The sequence below is a fragment of the Enoplosus armatus genome, chromosome 3 (assembly GCF_043641665.1).
Source record: "Enoplosus armatus isolate fEnoArm2 chromosome 3, fEnoArm2.hap1, whole genome shotgun sequence".
Classification (NCBI taxonomy): domain Eukaryota; kingdom Metazoa; phylum Chordata; class Actinopteri; order Centrarchiformes; family Enoplosidae; genus Enoplosus; species Enoplosus armatus.
Window position 1 is genome coordinate 3594893 of NC_092182.1, and position 24495 is coordinate 3619387.

Here is a 24495-nt window from a genome sequence, read left to right on the forward strand (position 1 = left end):
TCCTCTGCAGTGTAGCGCCCTCGTGACAGTGTGGCTTTTATAGCCAGGGAGCACACACACACACACACACACACACACACACACACACACACACACACACACAGAGAGAGGGAGGGGGGGGGGGAGAAGGAGAGACACAAAACACCCAATCTGCAGGTTGGGAGGGAGCATCCATCCAGCGGAACTCAGCAGAACCACACATGCGCACGCTCAGCAGAAATGTCAGCTAGAGCAAACACATCAACACCAACCGTGGGAGAAAACATGCAGTACTCCGCTTTAAAGGTGAAGTTAACGAAAGGAGCACAAATACAAAACACGTTGGAGCAAATCTGTGCATTTTGCCAGCCTCATAGTCACTCACTGGAGCACCCAAATAATGTTTTCCCCTTCACACACTCAAATCTGCCACCATGTTCCTGCTCAACACCCACTGCTACAGTTATTATTATTGTTGCTATTATTGTCATTACTACCATTACTATTTCTTTGCATCTCTACGTGGAACTTGCATTGCGCTACTGTGTGTTCTCTTTCTCCAAGTTTCCAAGCTTTAATAGGAGCCGAGTTGGGAACATGCATACATTGCTGCTACTGTGTATACGCTACTGTACACCAGTGCTGTGCCAAGATATACGTTCAAAGGGGTTTGGTTGGAAAAAAAAAAAATGGACACAGTGACAGAACGTTGTTGGTGTCTGTTTTGATTTAGCAGTGAAGTTCTATTGCTTCAGTAGACTTTAAAGGCGTACATATCAGGCACAGAATATTTACTATAATATCAAAACAATGCAATTTACTTGCACTGAAGTCGCCATTAACCATGTATATACAGTTGAGGCCATATATTTTTTCAAGTCTGCATATTTCATGTTACCATACATTTCTTTTATTTACTCAAAAAGATTTTCACTGGGTCAAAAGTTTAAATACCCTCTGTTAGTATTTGGTAACATTGCCTTTTAATTGGTTCACTTGTATCAGACGCTCAGGGTAGCCTTCCACAAGCTTCTCACTATACTGTGCCGGAATTTTGGCCCATTCCTCCTGATAGAATTGGTGTAACTCGGTCAGGTTTGTGGGCCTCCTTACTTGGACACCCCTTTTCAGTTCGGCCCACAAATTCTCGATTGGGTTCAGGTCAGGGCTTTGTGATGGCCACTCCAATGCTTTTACCTTGTTGTCTGTGAGCCATTTTGTCACAACTTTGGCCGTATGCTTAGGATCGGTGTCCTGCTGGAAGACCCAATTACAGCCGAGCTTCAAATTTCTAGCTGATGTCTTGAGACGTTCCTTCAGTATTTTCAGGTAATCCTCCATTCTCATGATGCCATCTATTTTCTGGAGTGCACCAGTCCCATTTCTAGCAAAACAACCCCACAACATAATGCTGCCACCACCGTGCTTCACAGTCGGGGGGGTTTTATTATCGGGAAGGAAAGTCTCACCCTATTTTCCTCCACACATAACGCTGATCATTGTGGCCAATTTTTGTCTCACCTGACCAGAGCGCCCTCCTCCAAAAGGCTCTGTCTTTGTCCTGGTGCTCATCCTTGCACAACAGCCTTTCAGGCCTTGGCAATGTAGGGCTCTCTTAATTGTGGATTTAGATAAATTGGTATCCTGTGCTTCCAACTCCTTCACCAGCTCCTTTGTTGTTGTCTTGGGGTTCAGTTGAACCTTTCGTGCCATGGTTCATTCAGCCCTAGGGGATCATTTTCTCCTTCTTCCTGAATGATTCAGTGTATGTGTGGTTCCAAGGTTTTTATACCTGCGTACAATGTTTTGCACAGACACTCTTGGGACCTTCAGTTGCTTGGAAATCGCTCCTATGAACCAGACTTGTGGAGGACCACAATTCTTTTTCGGAGGTCTTGGCTAATTTGCTTGGATTTTCCCATGATGTCAACTGCAAAGAGGCACTGACTTGAAGGGTAGGGCCTTAAACACTGGTGAACTCCCCATTAAAACACAGGTGCATTTTCCCAAATAGCTTCTAATTATGTCAACTGGCCTATCAGAAGCTTCCAAAAGTAATTCCATCAATTTCTGGAATCGTCCATACAGTACTGTATGGTAACATGAAATATGTTGGAGTAGGAGTTGTGAAAAATTGTAGTGGAATGTCTTTGCCTTGGGTGTATTTAAATATATGGCCTCAACTCTAAGAGGGGGCTTCAATGTTCTCTAAATGTTGCTGTTTGTAATGGCACTTGAAGGCATCAGAAGCTCTGTGTAGTGGTAGTAACATATATCACCTGCAGAGGGAGGTAATGCACCACTAACACATTTGGCTGACTAGAGTAATGCAGTTTTTCTTATTACTAAACATGGAAAAACTGATGAACACAGTTCTATATAGAATTCAAAGACATAATGTTTACTCACGACTAGCACATCAATCACAGTTTGTTTGGGTATACAAAATTAGGCTTTATTCTGGGCCACAACATCAGTGGATCATAACACAATGAAGACATTACATACATTACAATATACACAAAATATCTCCCAATATGGGAGAGGAATAATTCAAGTTAAACATTGCAGTTTCATCAGGATTGTCCTGCAGAGAGCACATATACAACATTCAACAGCCAATAGGAAAAACTTGGCCATAAATAAAAAGTGGTGTATAAATCATACAAAAGCAGGAATTTCACAAAATGTACCTAACACTGGGATTGCAAACATGGCTTGAAATACACCTTTTAGGAATTAAGAAATACTGTAGCATTAGTGCCTTTTGCTGGAGGTGCATTTTCTTCCCCCCTGTACCAATATGGGCTGTGAAGTTCTAATCTATTCCCGGTCAACACACTATCCGACGAAACATTTTTCCACAGGGACGAGCTTCTCAGGAATCAGCGAATCCCTTCCCTCTTTCTACAGAATTGTCATAAAAAAAAATTCATGTCCAAAACAACAGTGCATATTCAGCATGGCCCTTGTAGTCTTTCCTGCTTTGGCATTTTAGTGCAGGACCAGATATGTGTATTGTGTATTCCAGTGATACAGCACCAACAATCGTCCCTTCGTAAATGGGTTGCCTGCTCATCATTAGCAAGTTTCCTTATTTGTTCGGGAATGAGACAATAATTCCAGTTCTTTGGAACAGCTGCAGGGGAGGCTCCTTCTTGGATCTAAGCTTCAGAGGACGCCTGGGGTTTGAGTTGGGCCTTCTCCATGGTCGTACCGTACGGATCTGACCTTTTAAAGAAGCCCATCTGGAGGGAGACATAGAGAGAAAGGAAGAGCACATACAAATCAATCTGACGCAGTCTAGACTGTAAGGGGGGGGGTATCTGTATAAATAAATATTCCCTATCTCTTTCATGGGTTTTACACTCATGGAGGTTTCCTGTTTACAGTACAGTTTTCTGTTTTGATGTAAAAAGCTACTTTCAGTGTAGCAAATTTCATATTCAACTCTTTTTGAACTAAAAACATGTTTTTATCAAGAAATGATTAAATATGTACGTCATCCCTAATCACATGGACGGAGTATGAGACAATGGGCCCCTGGGCACAGACATGTAAAAGGTACCCCACCCTTCCGACAGAGGAGCAAGACACAAAACGACTACAATTTGCAATGTAGCGTTGTTTGTGGACATTTTGTGTTTCTTTCTGGACGTTTTGTGTCTCTTTGTGGACATTTGTTTACTCTTTGGGTGTGTCTTTGTGATTATTTTGTGGTAATTTTGCATCTTTTGTAGTTTTGTGTCTCTTTGTGGACACTTTGCGGTTGTCGCTTTGCATCTCTTCGTTGTGGCTTTGTGGCTCTGCAGTCATCTGGAGTCTCACTGTAGTCGTTTTGCATCTCTTTGTAGTAATTTTGTTTCTTTGTGGTCATGTTGTGTCTCTTTTTAGGGGTTTTGCGTATTCTTGTGGGGGGGGTTTTGTGGCCATTTGACTTAGCAACAAGAAATGTTAACTGATCACATGCATGGATAGGAAGGGGAGAGAATGCTTAATGAGATCACAAAGCTGTAGTAGTAGTAGTTTAAACTGTACCTAAGGTGTCCTGATATTCAAATTTAACAGTAACTTATTTTCCGTGGCAATTGTTTTTATCAGCTTGTTACCTTGTATAGTAGATATATGAGCAGGGAAAGTAATAGCAACCCAGCTAGAATAGCCAGGATGATGATCCACACTGGGACAGAGAACAGACTGTCCGGCTTGTTCCACATCACAGCCGTCGCCACCTGAACAACAGGAAACGGCAGCATTTAGGTAAGCCTCTGCAGATTTCACCACCGTTCACTGACATTCGCATGTAAATATGCTGAAGTTTACAAGCTCATGACATTGGAAAAAAAATCCAAGAAAAAATCAGATGAAGTTACCTTTTTGGAACCCGATGGCTTGAATTTGGGAGGAATAGAATACGGCATCCTGTCCACCTTGTAATGAACAGAGCACTCCAATACATACTGCTTAAAGGCCCTCTGTGGACAAGCAAACATTTTAATAAGGACTGGACTGATAGACTTGGAAGCAACCAATACCTGACAACGTGGCACTTTGCCATTTAAATCAATTCAGACTGATAACTACCCCAACAACTGGGGTAACTGATGAATGGAATTTATCAGTCCAAAAAAACTACCACATCCTTCATACTAATTCTACCCAGGATTTGAGTATGCAGCGTGTTACAATTATTAACACAAAAATGATGTATGCATTAAAAATGTGCATGTGATTTTGTGATGGGCACTGTTGCTTCACAATGCAATGCACAATGAAAGGAGGAGGTGCAGCTTTAAAAAATTTTTGCATGTGATAAGGCGTTGAGACACACATCTGTAAGTGTTGTTTGGTGGCCTGCCCAACAGAGGGCAGTATAAGGACACAGATTGTCTGACTATGTTGGTTTTCTCATCCGGTCTGTGTCTCCCTCTTGATTTCAGTTTCCTACGCTAACAGATTGCATGTGACCAACAATGCAGAGCAGCGTGTCCTGTAGTCTCACCTCGATGAAGGTTTCAGCCCAGAGTCTGGAGCGCACAGTCAGGATGACGCTGGTTCCTCTCTCCAGCAGCCCAACAGTACACTGCAGCTGCCAGCACGCCACTGTAGAGCACGTCTATGGAGGGACAGAGCCACAGTCAACCATCAAACACACAGCGCACTGCTAATGCATGCAGCACGGTTTCTTTTCATTAATGAGGAAGTCTTACACCAAAATTATTTGTTGCAGCTTCTTCTGTGGGAATCATAACATGCGAAAGAATTCCTCCCATACAACTTAAAGAACAGTAGACAATTCACAGTCTGCACAATATCTATTTTAAAGAACTGCACAGGATAGAGCCATACTGCATCTTCATTATCAAAGAAGTAGAGAAGTAAATGGGTAGATAGTAGACAGGTGGTTGATGTTAGAGCAAGACTGATAAATGCGCCAGGCCGATATAGCGGCTGATGTTAGCAGGCTGCATATATATTGGTATCGGTGTATGTGTCGACCGACAAGTGACAAGAAATCGCAGTATGGAAATGCCAAACTAGGTTTGAGGTACTTTGAACAGTGTCGCCATTACATAGTTGTACCCCCCCCCCCCTCAAAATCAGTCAAAAATCAACCCCTTTAGGTTGGCACTAATTCAAAAGTAATTTCAACACTAACATTCAACTTTCAAACAGTGAGGCATGAATATTTTGAAGCATTTTCAACATACAGATGGTTAATTTGAATAGCATAAGAGATTAGCAGGCAAACATTACAGTAAGTGATGCAGGCCGCACAACGCAGCCCAGTAAATCACGAAAACCTAATTAACTTCATCTCACAAACAATCACATGCAAGCAGCAGGAGATGTTGACCAGAGCTCATTATATCTATTTCCATTTCCTCTGTTGAAAGAAATAATCTCATTATCATTTACATCCAGTGGGACTGAACACCCAACTCAAGAACCGCTGACTTTATGTAAGAGCCTCTGTTGTGGTGTGTTTGGAGTGAACAGCGCTACAGACTTGCGTCACCATGATTCCCACCACATGCTGAGTCAAGAGAAGGAGAAAAACACCTCCTGGGGTCTTCATGGGATACATGGAGTCAACTGTTCTATCCTGATGAGGAACAATTGTAAGAGAGAGGTTAGTCTGCCCAAATTGGGTTATTTTGTCAGTTTACTCTTCTAAATTGGCTAGGTCTGCTATCAAGTGGAAAAATACTGCAGTTTTTGAGCTGCTGGAAAGCACATTTTTGCCTTTGACAGAGCTAGGCTACGAGTTTCACTTTGGGAAGAACTACTGCATATGTGAAAAAAGTTGTATAAAGCATTTTGTAGCTCCAGAGGGAGCTGTGTGAAGTTTCACATCCTACCTCGAGGACTGCACTTAGAGGCTAACTTGGAGATAATAAACCTTGTAGCCTCACTACTGGGGTTCCACAGGGTGCTGTTCTGGGTCCCCTCCTCTTCTCTATTTATCAAGTCACTTGGCTGTGTTATTCACCCACATGGCTTTTCCAACCACAGTTAGGCGGATGACACTCAACTAATTCTATCTTGTCCCTGGTCTGAAACCCAGGTGTCAGCACGAATCTCTGCGTGCCAGGATGACATCTCCCAGCGGATGTCTACGCACCACTTGAACCCCAACATCGACAAGACTGAGCGGGTCTCCCTTCCAGGTAAGGCATCTCCCATCCATGACCTCCCCATTACCATGGAGAACTCTGTGGTGTCCCCGGCGTACACTGTCCTTAGCTGCCTACATCACTGCGTCAACCCGCTCCTGCAGATTCATCCTCCACAACATCAGGAGGACAGGTCTGTTCCTTCACAAGTGTTTTAGGAGTGCGATGCAAAATCGGTGGAGTACTCTTTTAATGTAGTCAATAGAGATATATTATGTGCGTCCATGGCTACACAAGGACCAGTATTAAAGCTGGAAAACATGTTCTCTTTCCAACTGTATTTCTTATTCTTTCCATGTTGTCTCACCAGGTTTCCTTGTTCAGCCAGATCTCTGTACACCTCCCTCCTCCGGATGTGGTGCTCAGTGCTGGATTTCAGTGACGTGGGACCCTCTGCTGCAGGAGGCTGGATCTGCATACGTAATGACATTGACAGAGTCATTAGCAAACACAGTCAAATGTTCAAGGCCAAGAATAGACCAAGGGGTAATGACCTCACTATGCCAACCAAGCGTTTGCGTGTGTGTGTTTGAGTTTGTGTCCTCACCTTGACTTTCAGTGCATTGAAGGTGTGTTTGGAGGAGCAGCTGAGGGGCCCCTCAGTGAGCACCTCCACAGGGTAGAGCAGCTCATGGCCGTGAGCCCTCAGAGGACATCTCACCTCCAATGTCGACTGGCTGACCACACTGGGACCATTATTCACCAGCTGAAAGGGAGAGATAGTTTGAACTTAGGTGCTGTTTCTGCAAACATCTTCTTAAGGACAGCTGCACTGCACGCCTGAGGCAGGTTATATAAATCCACTTTTCTACAATATAATAGATTTAGATTAGTGTTTGCCTTAGGGACTGTACGAAAATGATTGTGGTGGGGAGGGGGGCTGAATCTCTTTATTTTAGAAAATTATCTTATTTTTTGTGACCCTCTCCTTCACTGCAACATCAATCCCTCCAATATCTCAAAACAATACATTTATTATGGACCCACATGTTCAATTCAATTTTATTAATATAGCACCAAATCATAACAGAGGGTTCCTCAGGGCACTTTTCACAGAGCAGGTCTAGACCGTACTCGTGATATTATTTCACGGTATAACATCGTGGTTGTTTACAAAAATGCCTCAATGGCGCTTAAACCCGCCCCATATTAGATAAACGTTTGTGATTGGCTCGACCTGAATATGGCTGGATGGAAATCTGTCTGAACGGAAGGGGGTCCAGACGCATCTTCCAGAGCAAATAAAACACAAGCTTGCAGATTTGTCTGGTTGCCAGGCTAGTCCATCTTAGTCCATGGACCAGACCTGGAAATTTCATATGTCGGTACCATCTGAGGCAGCAAAGGCTCAATTTTCAATTTTATTTACATAGCGCCAAATTATAACAAAAGTCATCTCATGACACTTTACACATAGAGTAGGTCTAGACCGACTCTTTATAATAGTATTTCTATGATATTTACTGACGTTGTTCTTCACATTTCAATGAACAAATGGATACATGATAGCCCTGTCAAAGAGTAGCTAAATATATCTTATAAGTCGTAATAGTAATGTTACATCAGTAACCTGGATGTAACATTAGTTACCCCTCCACAGAACACACCCAGCTGCAATCTCTCTCTCTCTCCTTACTCCAAACAATAAATACACGTTACGTATTCTTATTAATTACACTGCAGGGGAGAACAGAGTAAGATCAACACAAATAATCTAGTAATAATTAGACTGATTAATCTGGTCTATCGTTTGCTATCATTCTGCTTTCTCCTAAAAGTCATCATAGATGAGCATTTAGTAGCCTATTTAAAGAAAAACCCTAGCGGGTCTGTGTTTTACTCTGCTCACGCATTCCTTCTCACCTTTTTCACCCCTCACCAGTTAGCGTGCCTGTACTTATCCCTAATTCCAGAATGCCGTTGTGTAGGCCGTTTCTTCCCACTTGAGCAGGTGGGTGTTCCTCCATTGTGGGGTTGACTTTTTCAATGGTGGAAGGGCAGTATCCCAAAAGGCTGGCAATTTTGGACATGTCTGCCACGGTCTTGTTGTGCCTCAGTGTCTCAGCCACATCAAAGAGAGACACACAGTATGCTGCAATGACTCCATGTTATCAGGGAGCCTTGCCTTCAGCTCGCTTGCCAAGGATATGGTATATTTAAATGTAATTTCATCTCCTCCCATTGGTCCAGGAATCAAGACACATCTGGCTCTCTGGACAGCCAATATGTGGCACGCAGTTTTGTAATCTGCTGTGGCTATTGACCTGGCATCCCCACCCTCCAACTCCATCAGCCCTAAAAAATTGTGGAGGGCACCTCCGTCAAGGAGGAGACTGTATTTCTGGTCACCAGCAACATCCACTAATGTTGGTGCCAGCACGCCATTCATCATTATTTCCGAACACTTAGTTCGGAAATCTGCAAATACAGCTTTGCATGCCTCACCGATGTGGTCACACGCCAGGAGTGAGCGGTGCCCAGAAATAGCCGTGGCCATGATTGCCTAAGGAGAAATACATTTCTTGCCGTACAGACAGCCATGCCTTTGAATCATTGCCCATACAGGGCTTCAACCAACCCTTGAAGTCAGGCTGTGACTCCCATTCATTCCTTTACTTATGAGTGTAGAGTTGTATGTGGGTGGTAGGTCGATGTGAAAGCAAGGTGAGATTGGTGGTGCGGTGGAATGTAGGTTTCTTCATTTGTAATCTAAGACAATGCAATTGTGTAAACAACGCGACAAAAATGAATCTTGACTGATTGATTGATGTTATATTCCTTATTATACTCAATGGAAGCATTAGATTAAAAAAAAAAAGTTCCAACCCAGAGAAAGTTTCGGAGCGAGAGCGTCAGCGTAACCATGGAAACTCACTACAACTGAACTCCCACAGCGAGCGGCATCCTCCCCCCTGCCCCACACCTACTGACCAAAAGAGGGGAGGCAGAGACCCCGAGCAAAAAACAGACCTTTTGGTCCTACTAGCTACTTGTTTGATTGGGATGAGGAAAACACAGCCCTGTTACAGAGACTGGTGCGTTGACCTCTGCATATGGCGAAAGACATGGAAGCCATCTTTTTGACTATTTGATCAAATATAAATATGGGGAAAGAAAAAATAAATAAATAAAAGGCCCTTCCCTGTTCTCCCAAAAAGTTACACTACCTTCCTTCCGCAAAAATAAAAATTGCAATACCCATCACCCCCTTTTCAGACCACCGTCCACCGCTGATCATTTTCCTACAGTCCCTTAATAATCACTCTACTAATCCTCTACTCACCTTTCAATTTAAAGCATCACTGAAAACCAACAGATATGGGAGAGCAGTAAGAACTGTAAAGCTGCACACAAAGCCTGTAGGGAGGGTTGGTAAGATATCTCGGCGTACCTCATAGACCTGCTGAAGCTCAGGGCCGATGTCCTGCTCTTCCCTCAAACTCTGACGAGGACTCCAGTTGGGAGGGGGAAAGATGACTTTGGCTGGGCGAGAAACACTGCAACAGAAAACAACAAACAGTTTGGCAGTTACCTTGGCTGGAACCACAATGATGAAGAGTGATTATATAATGGTAACGTGATGATGAAGCCTCACCCCTGCAGAATGACATCAGCCATAGCGGCCACCTCCAGCCCATACAGCACCACCTCACTCTCTGAGTTATTGGCATTTTTACTACGACAGAAAGGCAACAAGTTGTTTCAGAAACAACATTATTCATTTTCTGATGGAACAGCATAAAACTACTTTCAAAAACAGAATTTTGTCAAGATATCATTAATTCTGGAATAACAGAAAATGTTACTTTAATACTTTCTAACTAAATGTAACTGGATTTTTAAGACATTTAAAAACTGTATCACTGTCTATCACATACCCATGTAACACTGACATTTAAAGACTTGCAGATACCACACATGAACTCACCATACAGTACTTGTCTATCGTTTTTTCCAACCTAATTTAGATAGCTAGTAGCTAGTAGCTAGTCTGGTTTGCGGGGGGCTTTCGTCATACGAAAGAGGGCGGGGTTCCATCCAAAGTAGGTTAGAAAAACGTACTAAAGTCTCTGAAAAGTGACTTACCTTCGTATCTGGAGCTCAAACTGTACAGTATTGTGAGTGTCCTTCAGTCTGGGTACAGTGAACCGAAGGCCAGCCCATAACTAGAAAACGACCCATAGAAAATGTATACGATTAATCCAAGGAAACGCAAATTAATCAGATTGTCTTGCATTTGATTTAGTTGTGTGATTTGTGGTATTTTTTTACCACGCACTCGATACTTTAATACTACATTCCCTCCACGGCTTTCAGGAGATCTAAAAATGGCCTCTGTCCCTCATTAACATATCAAAGCCCAACTCATTCTATCGGTGGTGATGAAAAGTTGACATGCAAAGAAACATTTTTCTCACTGTGAACAAATAGTAAATAGTCATAAACAGTAGTCTTAGATATCCCCCTGCTTTTGGAAACGTATGAAAAAGTATGATTTATGTGTTGTAGGTTTTAATAAGTGTAAAACCTCACGTGAGTTTGGGTATGAATTACGCTGTATAAGAACAATTTGACTTGAAACTAAAAAGGGCCAAAGGCAACGTGTGGGCCAATGTCGGCTCTTACACTGGTACCAGACTTCATGGGGTTTCCCAGATCACACACCAGATAACGGGTCTGGTTTTCTGCCTCATAGCTGCACGTCAGCTGAGTCAAGCTCTGTAGAGGACACAAAAAAAAAAAATCCCATAAAACACACTCTGACTCTGGTGTCAGGATTACTCAATAACTTGCCGGTATTCATTCACACCTCAAAAGGTCCCAGCTAAAGGTATAGTTACAGTGACAGGTGTCTGCCTCACCACATTGCTGCGTGCTATGCCGCTGTAGTCGGCCTCTGGGGGAAGCACCACATAGAGCTCGGCCTCGTACGCCCCTCCCTCTCCCTCGTTCCTGGCATTGAAGGTCAGGCTCAAGGAGTTTTCATCGCCCAGGTACGCCACTGTTCTGTCACTGGGAGGGGAGAACCACGACAGGCCTTTAATACAGACTGAGTTTCTGCTTTCCAATTGCACATACTGTAGCTAAAACATAACCATGACCCATAATGGAGTCTGAAGTGTTCATCACGTTTTAACATTATAAAAAAAGACCACTTGGATGTATCATTTAATTCTGTCGATGAATAAATTGAATCTTGAGCTGTGTTCACCAGCTAGTTGCTAACTTTGTCTGCTGTTGTGGTGCTGGGCAGGTAGTGAGCCTTTTCACTGAAAACAACTGCCTGCTGGAAACAAACGCTGATCAGTAAAAATCGAGGACCATAAACACAAAACAATGAGCTGAGAGATGCTAAAATGCTCTGTAGAGTTGAATAAAACTGTGTCGACATAGTCGTTTGATCCATTGCTAATCCAAAAATATCGATTAGTGCAGCTTTAAAGCTACTGAAAATTGGACAAAGAGGTTCAGATGTGTCTTGAAGCTCCAGTGTGGATGGTTTTTTCCCAAACACAGCAAGCGGGAAAGAGAGTTTTCAAACCAGAAAACTATGAAATAGTTAATAGAACTTTATCAACAACCCTCATGTACATAATGGCCATTCTGTTCAGAGCAAAAGAACTTCAGGAACATTTTAATGGTAAAGAACACCCTTCCCCTTCATGTGTTTACAACATCTCCCAAATGATTCTGACAGCTGATGGAGGTTTTGTTTATAAAAAGAGGGAGAGACAACCCGGTTGGTGCAGTGGTGGTGGTTTGGTCTATGTTTTGCTTTTAAGCCCTCATTGTCAAAGTCCCTTATTTGTTGGGTTGAATGTTTATGCTGTTTGCGTTGACTGAAATTTGAAACTGTCTTTTGTCACAACACTGGCGTAATCAGGAGATTAAGAAATCAATATAAACAGTCAATTAAATAATGATGATGCGCCTTGATTTAACTTTTTAACCATGCACGGCTCCATGGTGTAGACTCTCAGTCTTGTTTTTTTTTTAAGTTGTATTTCCCATGAGTATCTATCACACAGCCATTATTTTCTGTCAGTCTTGAAAAGTCAATTTATCTACTGCCATCAATTGGCCTTTCTTGTGCTCCCTCTGCTGCTATGTTTATTTGAAGTGGCTTGGTGCAGGGCATGACCAAAATGCCCAAGAAGCAATTGTAAAACCTAATGAAAAACAGTCTTTCCAGAATAATGCATCTCTGTTTTAGAGAGTCCCCAAAGGCCATTTTCTCCTGCATATCTGTCCATGACCGACCTGGGAAATGGCCCAAATCTGATCACTGTGATTTGTCTCAGGAAACCGACCCCCACCTTGTTCTGCGCGCTCACAGTGACGCCCCTGTGTGCAAACACACATTCGGCATAGTGATAAATCCTCTCGACACCCTCCAACTCCAGCCCTCCCCCCCAGCAGCTACACTTTGTGGTAGTAAATTCATGTTTCTATTGAGCAGAAAGAGGAGAAAGAAGTCTGGTTGAGGGTCAGAACCAGGTTTCTTCTTTCATTCCCTGTTTCCCCCCCCCCCCCCCCCACCCGTCTTCAGAGAGTCTGGACGTAGTGACCCCTTGCTAGGTAAGACAGCCGCCAGATGATTTTAATTAGGCCCGGGCAAGTTTAGTGAATGCAGAGGAAGCAGTCTGCAGCATATAGTTCAGATGTTATACACTAAGTTCCATTTGTTGGGCAGATATAATGGTGGACCATAAAGCTCATAAAAGCATAATTGAAGCCAGAGGATACAACTCCAACACTTAGTGACAGACCTCTGGGTTGTGAATGTTAGGAATCCCGCTGTTTGCAAATTCTTGGCTATCAAGAGAAAATTGCTGTGTATATAGTATGTCAGTGAAGGCGTGTTTTGTCCCGTGACAAATGCAGATCTTTGAGTTTTCATGGGAAGACTTTTTCGCACTGATTGTATTTCTGCAGCTAAGAGGAGTCACATGGCCATGTAATGCAAAACACTCATAGCAGGGCTGGCAGGGAGGAGAGAGTCTGAGCGTGTGTGTGTGTGTGTGTGTGTGTGTGTGTGTGTTCGCTTTGTGAATGGACAGGGACATTGCCAAATGTCTGGATGACATCCATTCACAAACAAGGATACATGATTAATTAACAATAATAAGTGAGTGTGCCAAGAGTCAGGAATCTTTCCTCTATATCTGTCCCCCAGTGCAGGCATGTTGAGAGCTCTAAACACTGTCTTATCGTTTGTGTCTTCAACTTACTCCACTGAATATCATTCCTACGCTTCATCTCTTTGATCATCTTTCACCAAACTCTCGGTCTCTCCCTGCAGATGAAGTGGACTTCTCTGCAGATATGTGGAGCTAAATCCAGGCCAGTAGTTTTGATAACTTGAGGGGAAAAAAATAGTAACTGAAAAACTAAAATTTGATACTTTTCCATATAAAAATAAGTGCAGGCAAAGGTTTTTCAGTTTAAACCTTTGCCTGGGGGGGGGTCATGAGTGACGGCATAACAGATATGGTTGAGGGCCTTCCTCAATCACGTTGCCTTCAGGAAACGTAGGTACTCTGAGAAGTAAGACTGTCTTTCGATCCCCTCTCTCCGTCGAGGTGTAGGGCATTTTAGCAGGCTGCTCGGTATTGATAATAAAACTGACCTTTGGCAGTCCTTGAGTTATTTAAAAAAAGCCTGTTAAAATTACGCTTTAGTACTTCGTTCGTGAGTATGTTTACATAGAAGAGACCGGATCCGAACACATTGCAGCCGTTTTTCATTGTTTGTATGTTTCTGACTATGGAATCACCGATGATCAGTGAAGCAGGGGGACGGGGGGGGGTTGGAGGCCTGAACCAGAGAGCTGGTTGCAGGGAGAGGGGTGAACTTCTTGCAGCCAGGTCGCAAATGTAAGAGCTTTCCTTGGTATAGGTTGAATCTCGGTTGTGTTTTATCCGTCACAGGCAGAGAAAACTGCGGCGGATTAGCCTGGAGGGTTTGCGTTTTGTTTGTTGAATCAGGTAAAGTAATAGAACGGTGATTTCCTCTCACCCAAAAGCAGCCAGCTTGAGGTCAGGGACGCAGATGTTGTCCTCTCCACAATCAAGTTGAATCTGGGCCTGAGAAAGAAAGAAGGATAGCGATAAATGGAGGAGGAGGAGGGAGTGAGGGGTGGTTCTGATGGGTGAAAGAGAAAGAGGTATCCAGGGATCAGAGTCCAAAGATATGGAGAGAGGAAAACTTTCGAGGAAGTGGATGTTTACAGAAGCCAGCACACTAGAATTAGGATTTAATGAAAGGATAAGAAAGGATATAGACTATACATGTCCTCCATATATGCAGAAAAACCGTAACAATATTTGCAACAACCACATGCCAAGCATTTGTGTGAAAGCAGCATCCTTTCATGTTTGCAGGATAAAAGTAATATGCTTAACATGTGGGGGAGAAGAAAAGGAAGAATCAAGAAAAGATGGTGGAAGTTTAGGAGAATTAAAGGATGAAGAATTCCATCTAAACAAGTATTACATATTTGCGGAAAAGCCTCGATCAAAAAGAGCGAAAACCTCACATTTAAAAGAGAATATTGCTTAATCTGCTCTTTGGTCTTACGTGACACATTACTTGGTAAAAACCGCAGTAAAAGAAGAATGTGATTTGATTTGATTTGATGGTATTGTCTTTTCCAGTGTGTCCCTTGAGCTCCTTCCTTTATTCTCTCTTTTCTCCACCACTTCTCCCATGTAGCTCCATGCTGTCACTGTTGCCATACCCTCATCTCTCCCAACATGTGGGAAACATTAGATTCCAAAAGAATGCTACGGTAGGGCTGCAGAGAGCTAAGGATCAGCCTGGAAATGGTTAACAGTGTCTCAGCGGAGATTCCTCATTCAAGTCCCTGGTTTTACATTCACTCCAGACCCGGGAGGCTATCGGCCATTTAACACCAAACAGACAGGAGCACACACGCTCCGTAATAGACTTACTAGGATCAAGTGATGAGTCCCAACCCCCCCCCCCCCCCCCCCCCACTTCTGAACACTTTTCATCTCTTTTTCACTTTCATCTCTTCATCTTCCCATATGTTTTGATCCTTGTGACCCACGTTTCCCTCCAGCCCTTAAAGGAACACACACTGATGGCCTATTGGTCAACTTAAAGACACGAAGTGATGAGACACACACAGGCATCCAAATCATACCCGGTAGACCACTGTTTGGTGACTGTGGGGCGCTACCAAATTAAGAATCTAAATAAAGAATTATTGTAATGGTTAAATATTTTCAGTAAACACTTGGAAATGGTTTTATCAAATGCTATCAGTAATAATACATTTTAAGAAGACGGGCCATTAAGTTAATAAAGCTCCTGTACTGCTGTGGGAAATCATACATCTGCTGAGCACTGATGAGCCTGTAATTATTCACCTTTCGACAGAAACAGATGAATTATGAATCCCTACAAGTTTATACTGTTACTTGTTGTATTTTAGACATTAGAGACCATCTTGCAACGGGATCCTCAGTAGTCATTACTACATTATTACGTGAGTACTCAGTACTCATGGGTCGGACCACACCCACATACTAACATGGCATTTTGCGCAAACATCCGTTCAGAACGAGTATTAACAGTGATCCGCAACCTAAAATGAATGTGGACCAGGGGGCGTAAAGTGGGAGGGGGGGGGGGCAATGGCACCCTTCACTACTTCCTACCCCCAACTACTTCCTGCGTCCTTGCTCGAAAAACACCCATCTTTGAACTCAAATTCATTTTGATCTCAACTACAACATCTACAACATCCACAGTGGGAGAAACACTTGTGCGGTAGGCCACACAACACGGAAGTAAATCCCTGATTATGAGCTTGGCAAGCAACTTTCATTCAAGTGAATGGACACCGTCTCTGAGTCTCTGGTACCCAGTTGTCATCCATGCGTACCACATGAGTGCCTATTCGCTGAGAAATATAATAAGGTCTGCCCAAAGTTGCTGGATTTGTTACTAGGCGCTTTTTGGGGGGAAAAAGTTGCTAAAGGGGTCTTAAAAGTCATCAAATCTAGCGAGAAAGTTGGCATCACTGCATGCATCAACCACTAGGGACACTAGGTCCTCTGTCAGAAATGGAACAAAAGAAGACGAAGAAGAAGAGCAACTGTGAACTGAGAGGATTCATTGCTTCATATTGTCTAAATAAACAAGTGTCCCCGCATCACATGACAAGAATACCCACACACCTTCTTCAAACCTCATTAATACTTCCACGCAATTGTCACACACACAGTCCGACCTTAGGCTGCCATTGTTATGGTAATATACAGCAGCAGTTCAGTTACTTTTCATACAAAAATGGCAGCTTAAAGTTCACCTGTGTGGTGAAATAGTAAAAGTAAAATATACAGGCAGTTAAACAGGGGCCTTTACATTAAATATATATAAAATACATGAAATGGCTATTAGTGAAAAACCATTAATAGTGTGGGTTTGTCATCGCGAAATTCTTAAGCAGTATAACTTAACAGTGCATTGCTGCATCGTCGCCACATTATCAAAAACTGAACAGCTTGATAGCAGCCAAACCATGATTTTCAGCTGCGATTCATTTCCTGCCATCCTTTATTCCACTGTAATAATTAACACTTGATGGACAAGAGCATGTGTATGTTAAATCATCAGCGTGACGTCTAGTGTCACTCGACACAAAGTCAACTGAGGTGTTAGCATGAAGCAAGATGCTTTTGGCACGATGTTCTCATCACTTAAGCTAAGGCCTGCTGGTCCCTTCCATTCAATTCAATGTTACTTATATAGTGCCAAATAACATACAGACAACATAACAAATAAAAGTTATCTCAGGGCACTTTTCATACAGAGCAGGTCTAGACTGTAGTCCTCCATAATATTATTTGCAGAGACCCAACAGTTCCCACCATGATGAAGCACTAGGCGACAGTGGCAAGGAAAAGCTAGGAAGTCTCCCAGCAGTCTAGGCCTATAGCAGCATAACTAAAGGATGGTTCAGGGCTCACCTGAGCCAGCTTTAACTATAAGCTTTATCAAAGAGTCTTAAACCTACTCCATTCTACTTCTGGAGACTCTAGGAACCACAAGTAACCCTGCTTTCTGGCAGCGCAGTGCTCTAGTGGGGCCATAGGGTACTATGAGCTTCTTTCACATAAGGAGACGGGATAACAACACCAGACGAAATTCTGTTTAAAGCAGCCAGTTACAAGTACATGATGTGCACACTCACACACCCACATCACACTCACTTCACCTTATATCACTCACATAAACATGTGCACGTTTTCAGGCTCTGGCTCTTGCCTGGTACATAAACAAACCACAACCAGATGTCTGGGTGCTGAGCGCCGCCCCACCCAAACGGAGCTGTCAGTCCTCCCTCTGTGTTTTTGCAGAGCCATGACTCGCAGGTCCGCCGTAATGAAAGCACTTGCAATTTGGTTTCCGAAGGGATCACTCAACAGAAACGGCGAAATAGCGTTTATTAACTTGTAAAGTTGTCTTGACGAGCGTGGTGTTGTCCGAGCCGTGTTGTTAGATTTCAAGAAGACATTTGACACAGTTCATCGTTAAGTTTTATTTTCAAAACTCTCATTTATCTGGGCCTGACCTGGACGGAATCCTACTTAAATAAGAGGAAACAACGTACAAAAGTGGGAGACAAGTGTTCCTCATTTGCTAGTTGTACAGTAGAGGTCCCTCAAGGGTCTATTTTAGGACCAATTGATAGGACCACCTCCGGAAGAATTTTTCGTGCATCCCAGGGGAGGTTGGGGCCATGGAATCCGAGTGAGCCTCCATTGTGCTTGCTAAGATTAGTGACATAGCATCTCACACTTGCCTGACATGTAACACTGCATGCTGTTTTTCGTCACAGTCGTTAGTTTTGTCACAGTGTATATCGCCAATACCAATAATGGTCTTTATGAAATCTTTATGAAAGGGTGCCCTGGTTTAAAAAAGCTTGGAAACCACTGATTAGTAGACAGTATATGACGTAACGTACTATGGTTATTTTGTATCATGAGTTAATATACATACCTTCTGTTCTATGTGCTGTTCTGTCTGATAATTTAGGATTGGTCTGAGGCCATGCTGGTCCACTGGGGAATGAGGATCCAGGCTGAAGTTCAGGCTAATGCAAATGGGAGAGAGTTTATCCCGAAATTCCTCTTCGCCCTGCAACATAGAAAGATGCAACTGTATTCCTGTGAAATCCACACGTTTGTTGCCTCCACAGATTGATAAACCTTCGTCTGGTGTGTTTATGTGCAGTTTTTTCAGTTCTCAATACTCTGAAACAAGCTTACACTTCAGAGGAGGGGCAAAAGATGGTTAGAAATTTGTTCAAGATTTTCGACCTTGTAGCGCAGATTATTGTGAAACCCTGTTCCAAGTAAATGTACAAGAAAAAAGTTGTCGCAAAATTGAAAGCAGATGTTACAGCAACTGTTGGCCTAAATGTAGGATTTAGTCTGTTTTAAGTTCCTCTAGGATGAGACATTAATTCTGTTTGACCAGCTACAATGATGTGGCCCCTTTAAAGAAGAATGAAGAAACGGTGCACAAACAGATGAGTGCTGACTGACAGGTGAGTGGATGGTTGGCAGTTTCTACTCAAACCAACGCTTATCCTGTCAAAGAGCAAAGTGCTCTGATAATTATGTCCTCACAGTGAACATTACAGTGAACAAGCTTTTAAACAATCCTTGAAGAGACCCAGTAGAGTTTTCTTATCCCTGCATTTCCTGCTTCTTTTTTGTTTCTTGTCGCTTTAGCTAAACCAACTGCCAATGTACGTGTGTGTGTGCTCCTGCCCGTGCACAAGCTACAAAAACTCATCACTCATCAAAACATTGCTCCCTAGTACTGGTCAAAAACTCAGTTGGCAAATGCAGTTACTTGGAGATCTATTGGGCCCAACCTGCAAATTGACCTGGATGTGTAACCCTTTTTGTTTTAATACTGAGATGTGGGACATGGCCTGGCTAGTACAGCTGAGAAGTCAAACAGAATGAGAAGTCCTGTAGACAGCAAAGCCCCCAAACCCCCAACATTCGTTGTCTGTGATCACCCAGCCAAAACCAGTGGCAGGATTGACCATCGACCAGTCATCTGTGGATGACATACTCAATTAATCTGAGTACACCTGAACCAACCATTCCATAAAATGGAATGAGACACAGTGGAAAAGTCTGAAAAGCTAGTGTGAGGACCTTTCAGCTGAGACTATTTTGTTACACGTACTGTTCCCAGGGATTGAGAATGAACTTCCAAGATTCTTTTGTTGCTAAACGAACCAGTTCTTTGGTTGTATTTCACAGGTCCCATTGTACTTTCAAGAGGAGAGCTCTTCTCCCCGATCTCTACACTGATGGTGGTGAGTACAGTGTTATAACCTACAACTATATTAGTCTATAACAATAACAGCCACCCTCAACTACAATAACAACTTGCCCAGAACAAATGCACTCTTAACTCTTTCCATTTTTAAAATAAAGGTGTCTTTGGCCATGCTAACAGTCCGCCACTTTGGTCCAGACTGAAATATCTCGAGAATTCTTGGATGGATTGCAACAACATTTGGTACAGCCATTCATGGCTCCCAGACAATGAATCCTACTGAATCTGGTGATCCCCTGACTTTTCCTCCAGCACTGTTTTTTAGTGACATTTCGCAGCAAATTATTATGAAGAGGTAGCACATCTCAAATTTCCAGGTCAAGGAGGACAAAGTACTCACATTTCACTTATTTATTTGAGAAACGCTTAAACATTTCAGAAAAGAGCCTTCATCAGAGCGTTGATGGATTGTATTTTGGGTCTAGCACTCAGAATCAGAATCAGAATCTCCACCGAGAACATTTGTCTACGGCATCGTCGTGCATACAACACACATAACCGGGCATACAACTGCAGGTTAAAACAGTTTCAGATGTCCACCAGTGAGGTTGAGTGTGCTTAAAAATGTAGATAAATAATAAATAGGGCAAAGCACCCAAGCTAGCTCAGGCATTAATGAGTTTGGTGGAAGTAGGCACAAAGCTTGACAGTCCAATGACTTTGCCGCTCACTCTGATGATTCTGCTGACAGGATTGAGGTGGATTTTGCTCAAAGCAACAGAAAAGCATAATCGCTTGGGAGCATCTCTGCAGAACGTACGGCTTTCGCGATCCAGGGCTCACTGTTGGAAAATACCTCGACAGATTTTGTGGGGGCTATCGTCTCCTCGCCAAATCAGTAGCCTCCTCTAAACTTCCCCCCTGAGTTAGCGCCTCCCAATCTGTACAGTCAAAACAGCCCTGTAATGTCTCACATGCATATTGTCCCATACTTTCACCAGTTTCTTAACCACCACCTTATTCTTAATCTACCTGATAGAAACATGCCCAAATAGCATTTTTAGCATTTTAAACAATTCCCTCCATTGGGGTGGAAAAAACAACTTGTGTGACTGACCCGCAGATAGACCCTTGTGTCATAGCACAAGCGTTCTCCGTTGGCGAGGCTGAAGGTCTTCAGTAGACCGGGCTGCTGGCTGTCCAGGAACAGAGTCCTCCGGATGGACTCCTTCTGGTTCTGCTTTTCACTGTCCAACTGAACATCCACCACAAAGCCTTGAGAATGTACACATATAAAGACAAGACATTTAAGACACGAAAACAGCAAATATGCACATCATCTGTGTCTACATGCCTGTATGAATGTAAATGTATGCATAGGCACACAAACACATATTTGCACTGAATGATTATGTGCATGCCTCACCGCATGCAAATAAACATGCAGTGGTAAAGCGCTTTTATGTGCTATTTGGCTCTCACATAGACACATAGAGGGCATTGCTGCGGCCTGCATGACAACAACTATGCAGAGAACACAGACAATACACACCTGCACACTTAAAATAAACACACACACATTTCTAAACTGCCAGAGCCCACCAAGTTACCCTGTATTTACATGATTGTTCTTTTATCTTGATCTTAACTGCCAAATTGACCACATTGAGGTCCAGCATACTTGTGGCTACACAAAGAAAGCAAGGTAATAGGGACCATCTGTGTGTGTGAGTGATTATGTGTGTGTGTGTGTGTGTGTGTGTGTGTGTGTGTGTGTGTGCGTGCCTCACCTAGATGAGAAGGGAGGTGCTTCCCATTAGCCAGCAGGCAGAAACTGATGCTGACACTGGGGGTTGAACAAAGACACAAATATAAGAGACAAAAAAAAACTTAAGGCTAAGCTTATAGAGATGTGTTTATACTGATTTGAGGTACCTCTGTATATCCTTTTTTTTTATTTAAAGTTATAAAAAATCAAACCCCATGTTTGATGTTATTTATAGTCGGTATATGTATTTACATCCAAAAATGATCTCTCTATATAGTACTTTGTATTCGTAGTGGCGGAGTCCGCCATTCCCACACTTCAGATTGCCTACTTAAGCATGAGAGATTCACAGAAAGAAATATGTAGCACGTCCAGAATTACTGTTTCATCTTATTGAAACAAGATGCTGACCTCACGACAACAAAGAGAGGAGTTCCTTTTATTTGTTAAATTTGGCTGAGCAAGAAAAAGTAAAACATGGAAAATGATGTGTGTGTCCACTTAATAAGAACAGGGCGAGTGTCCAGTTTGCTTCTCTAGCCCCTGTGCGGTCCACAGTCCACGTGGTCACCCCTGCGCAGACCTTCCCGGACATGAGCAGATAACGAAATCAACACCGGCATCAAAGCTGTTATTGCTAATGCAAACATAGCATCTTGCTGTGGCTGCTTCACATTAAACGTGTTGAACTGACGAAACACGGGGTGGTGCTTGTCGTGAAGCAGAGAGAGACTCCGAGCGACAGACTCTTGTTTCTGCGGGCTAACCCATTAGCACAGTACATATGGGGCTATTTTTCCTATCTTTATTCACGAGCGTGGTCCATCCGTATGGAACACGCCCTGCAACAAGGCAGGGATCGTTTAATTGGTCACGACACTACACCTGGCATTCTATTGGTTAGGGGAATTTTGACAGGGTTATTGCACAAAGAGCAGACATTTCACGCGCATGCTGCGTTACTTCAAAGAACCAGTCTTCTGATCGCCACATGCTGTCTAAGGAGTCTTGTTGATGCTGAACAATATCTCATTCATTTCGAGAGAGTTTACAACCCTTTTTCTGTCCTTTCCAATGTCGATAAGTGCACTCATCTTTCTGTGTAACTACCCCACCTTTCCTCCACTTCCTCTTCTCTGCTCCCTCCGTCCCCTTTTTGTTGCCACAGCAGCAAAAGCACCAATAAACACGGAAAAACAAAAACTTACTTGTGTCAACCTACAGGGCCAGCTACCAGCCAGCTTGGCAAATGCCTCTCGCAGCAGTCTAAAAATATTCCACGTTTAATACGATGGTTAAACTGAACTCGTGGAAAGAGCGTCATTGAGATTGAAAGCAGGGTGAATTTTCCCTTTTTTTTTTCACTGGATCTAAGAATACTGAGTGTGTAGTTCAGAGCAGCTTGGACAGGAAATTGGCAAACATGAAGTCATTTGACATTCTCGTGAGGTAAAGTTTGGAAAGCCGCGATTGAACTAAGATGTGTGTTACATAACATTTGCGAGACTTTCCATGTTCTGTTCTTGTCAGAGAGCTCCTTTAGCTGCTCTTTAAACTCTTAAGCTTGTTGTTAAACCGTTAAAGATATTTCCGCTACAGTAACAAATGCTGGATGTTGGATCACACAGTGTATTGTCTTCCTATTAAGATGCACTTGAGGGGAAAAGAGTCCATACCAAGACACAGCAATGGTTTCATTCCCTGTGAACAGCTCACAAGTCTTCTCCTCCTGGTTAAACATGGTGGGCTGCACGGTAAGAGACGCACTGGCACTCACTATTGGCCGAGCCCTGATTGAAGACACAGACCATGAAAGAATAAGAATGAAGAGAATGGTCTATGTGTTTGTTGCTACACTCCTGCGTGCTTTAACGTACCTGTATAGCACTGCTTTATCAGCCCCAAAAGCACCGACAATCAGATCTGCGAGAAGGGAAAGGGCGTTAAATGAAGATATCAAAGAAGAGGATAAAGTGTTAATAGACGCCTGTTGGTGGACTACTTCCTGCAGTACCTGGGTAGCCGTTTTGATCCAGATCTCTGTTGCCTCGCAGAGCAAAGCCAAAACTGGCAGGGAAAGAGCTGGAAGCCCATTGGCCAGAGAGAGTTTGAGTGGCCGTGCCCATCAGTCCTCCGGCATGACCGTTATAAATGAGAACCAATCCATGGTGGTCGTCTCCTCCATAGGGGCAGCCAATGGCCATGTCTGATTGTAACCAGCAACAACACACCATGTGAGGAACGTCATGTTTTCTCAAAATCTGTATATACAATCCATATATATATGTTCATCTGCATTTTATGTGGAAGTTGACATGACAGAGCAGCTTACAGTGAGTCCAGCACAACCTGCTGAAATTCCCAGATCAGCAAAATTATAAACGGCAGTTGTCATGAACCAAGGTAGGACCAACATTGACTTTGTGGGCTGGTTGAGAAGTTACTGATAGTTATTATTTTGTGGCCATTTGCTTCGTTTTATGGTGATTTACTTCTTCAGGCTTTGGCTGAATCATGATTAAATAAAACACTGACTGTGCCAGTAAGTCACCTGGTGTTGTTGGTGACATCTTTGTCACTTGGAACAGTATCTGAGCTCGTTTAAACGAGTGCTGAAACATTAAATCGAATAGTAGACTGGCTGAAAACTAATTCAACCATTTTGATCACTGAGGCATTCATCAATTTTTTTAAAAAGCAAAGCATCGACGAGTTCCAGCTTCTCTGCTTCTC

At 43.0% G+C, this 24495-nt stretch overlaps 1 protein-coding gene across 1 annotated transcript in view; it reads right to left on the reverse strand.

Moving 5' to 3' along the window:
- Positions 1-2421: 2421 nt before the first annotated feature.
- Positions 2422-24495, reverse strand: part of LOC139282364 (integrin alpha-5-like) — a 43358-nt gene continuing 21284 nt past the window's right edge. The window contains exons 13-30 of the mRNA XM_070902037.1: positions 23777-23968; positions 23640-23685; positions 23439-23552; positions 21785-21840; positions 21112-21269; positions 18693-18830; positions 14676-14743; positions 11519-11669; positions 11283-11375; positions 10743-10822; positions 10252-10332; positions 10048-10153; positions 7204-7362; positions 6964-7068; positions 4982-5095; positions 4353-4454; positions 4089-4211; positions 2422-3227 (exon numbers count right to left, since the gene is read on the reverse strand). Of these exons, the coding sequence (XP_070758138.1) occupies positions 3144-3227; positions 4089-4211; positions 4353-4454; positions 4982-5095; positions 6964-7068; positions 7204-7362; positions 10048-10153; positions 10252-10332; positions 10743-10822; positions 11283-11375; positions 11519-11669; positions 14676-14743; positions 18693-18830; positions 21112-21269; positions 21785-21840; positions 23439-23552; positions 23640-23685; positions 23777-23968 (1970 nt within the window). The 3' untranslated portion in view covers positions 2422-3143. The remainder of the gene's footprint in view (positions 3228-4088; positions 4212-4352; positions 4455-4981; positions 5096-6963; positions 7069-7203; positions 7363-10047; positions 10154-10251; positions 10333-10742; positions 10823-11282; positions 11376-11518; positions 11670-14675; positions 14744-18692; positions 18831-21111; positions 21270-21784; positions 21841-23438; positions 23553-23639; positions 23686-23776; positions 23969-24495) is intronic.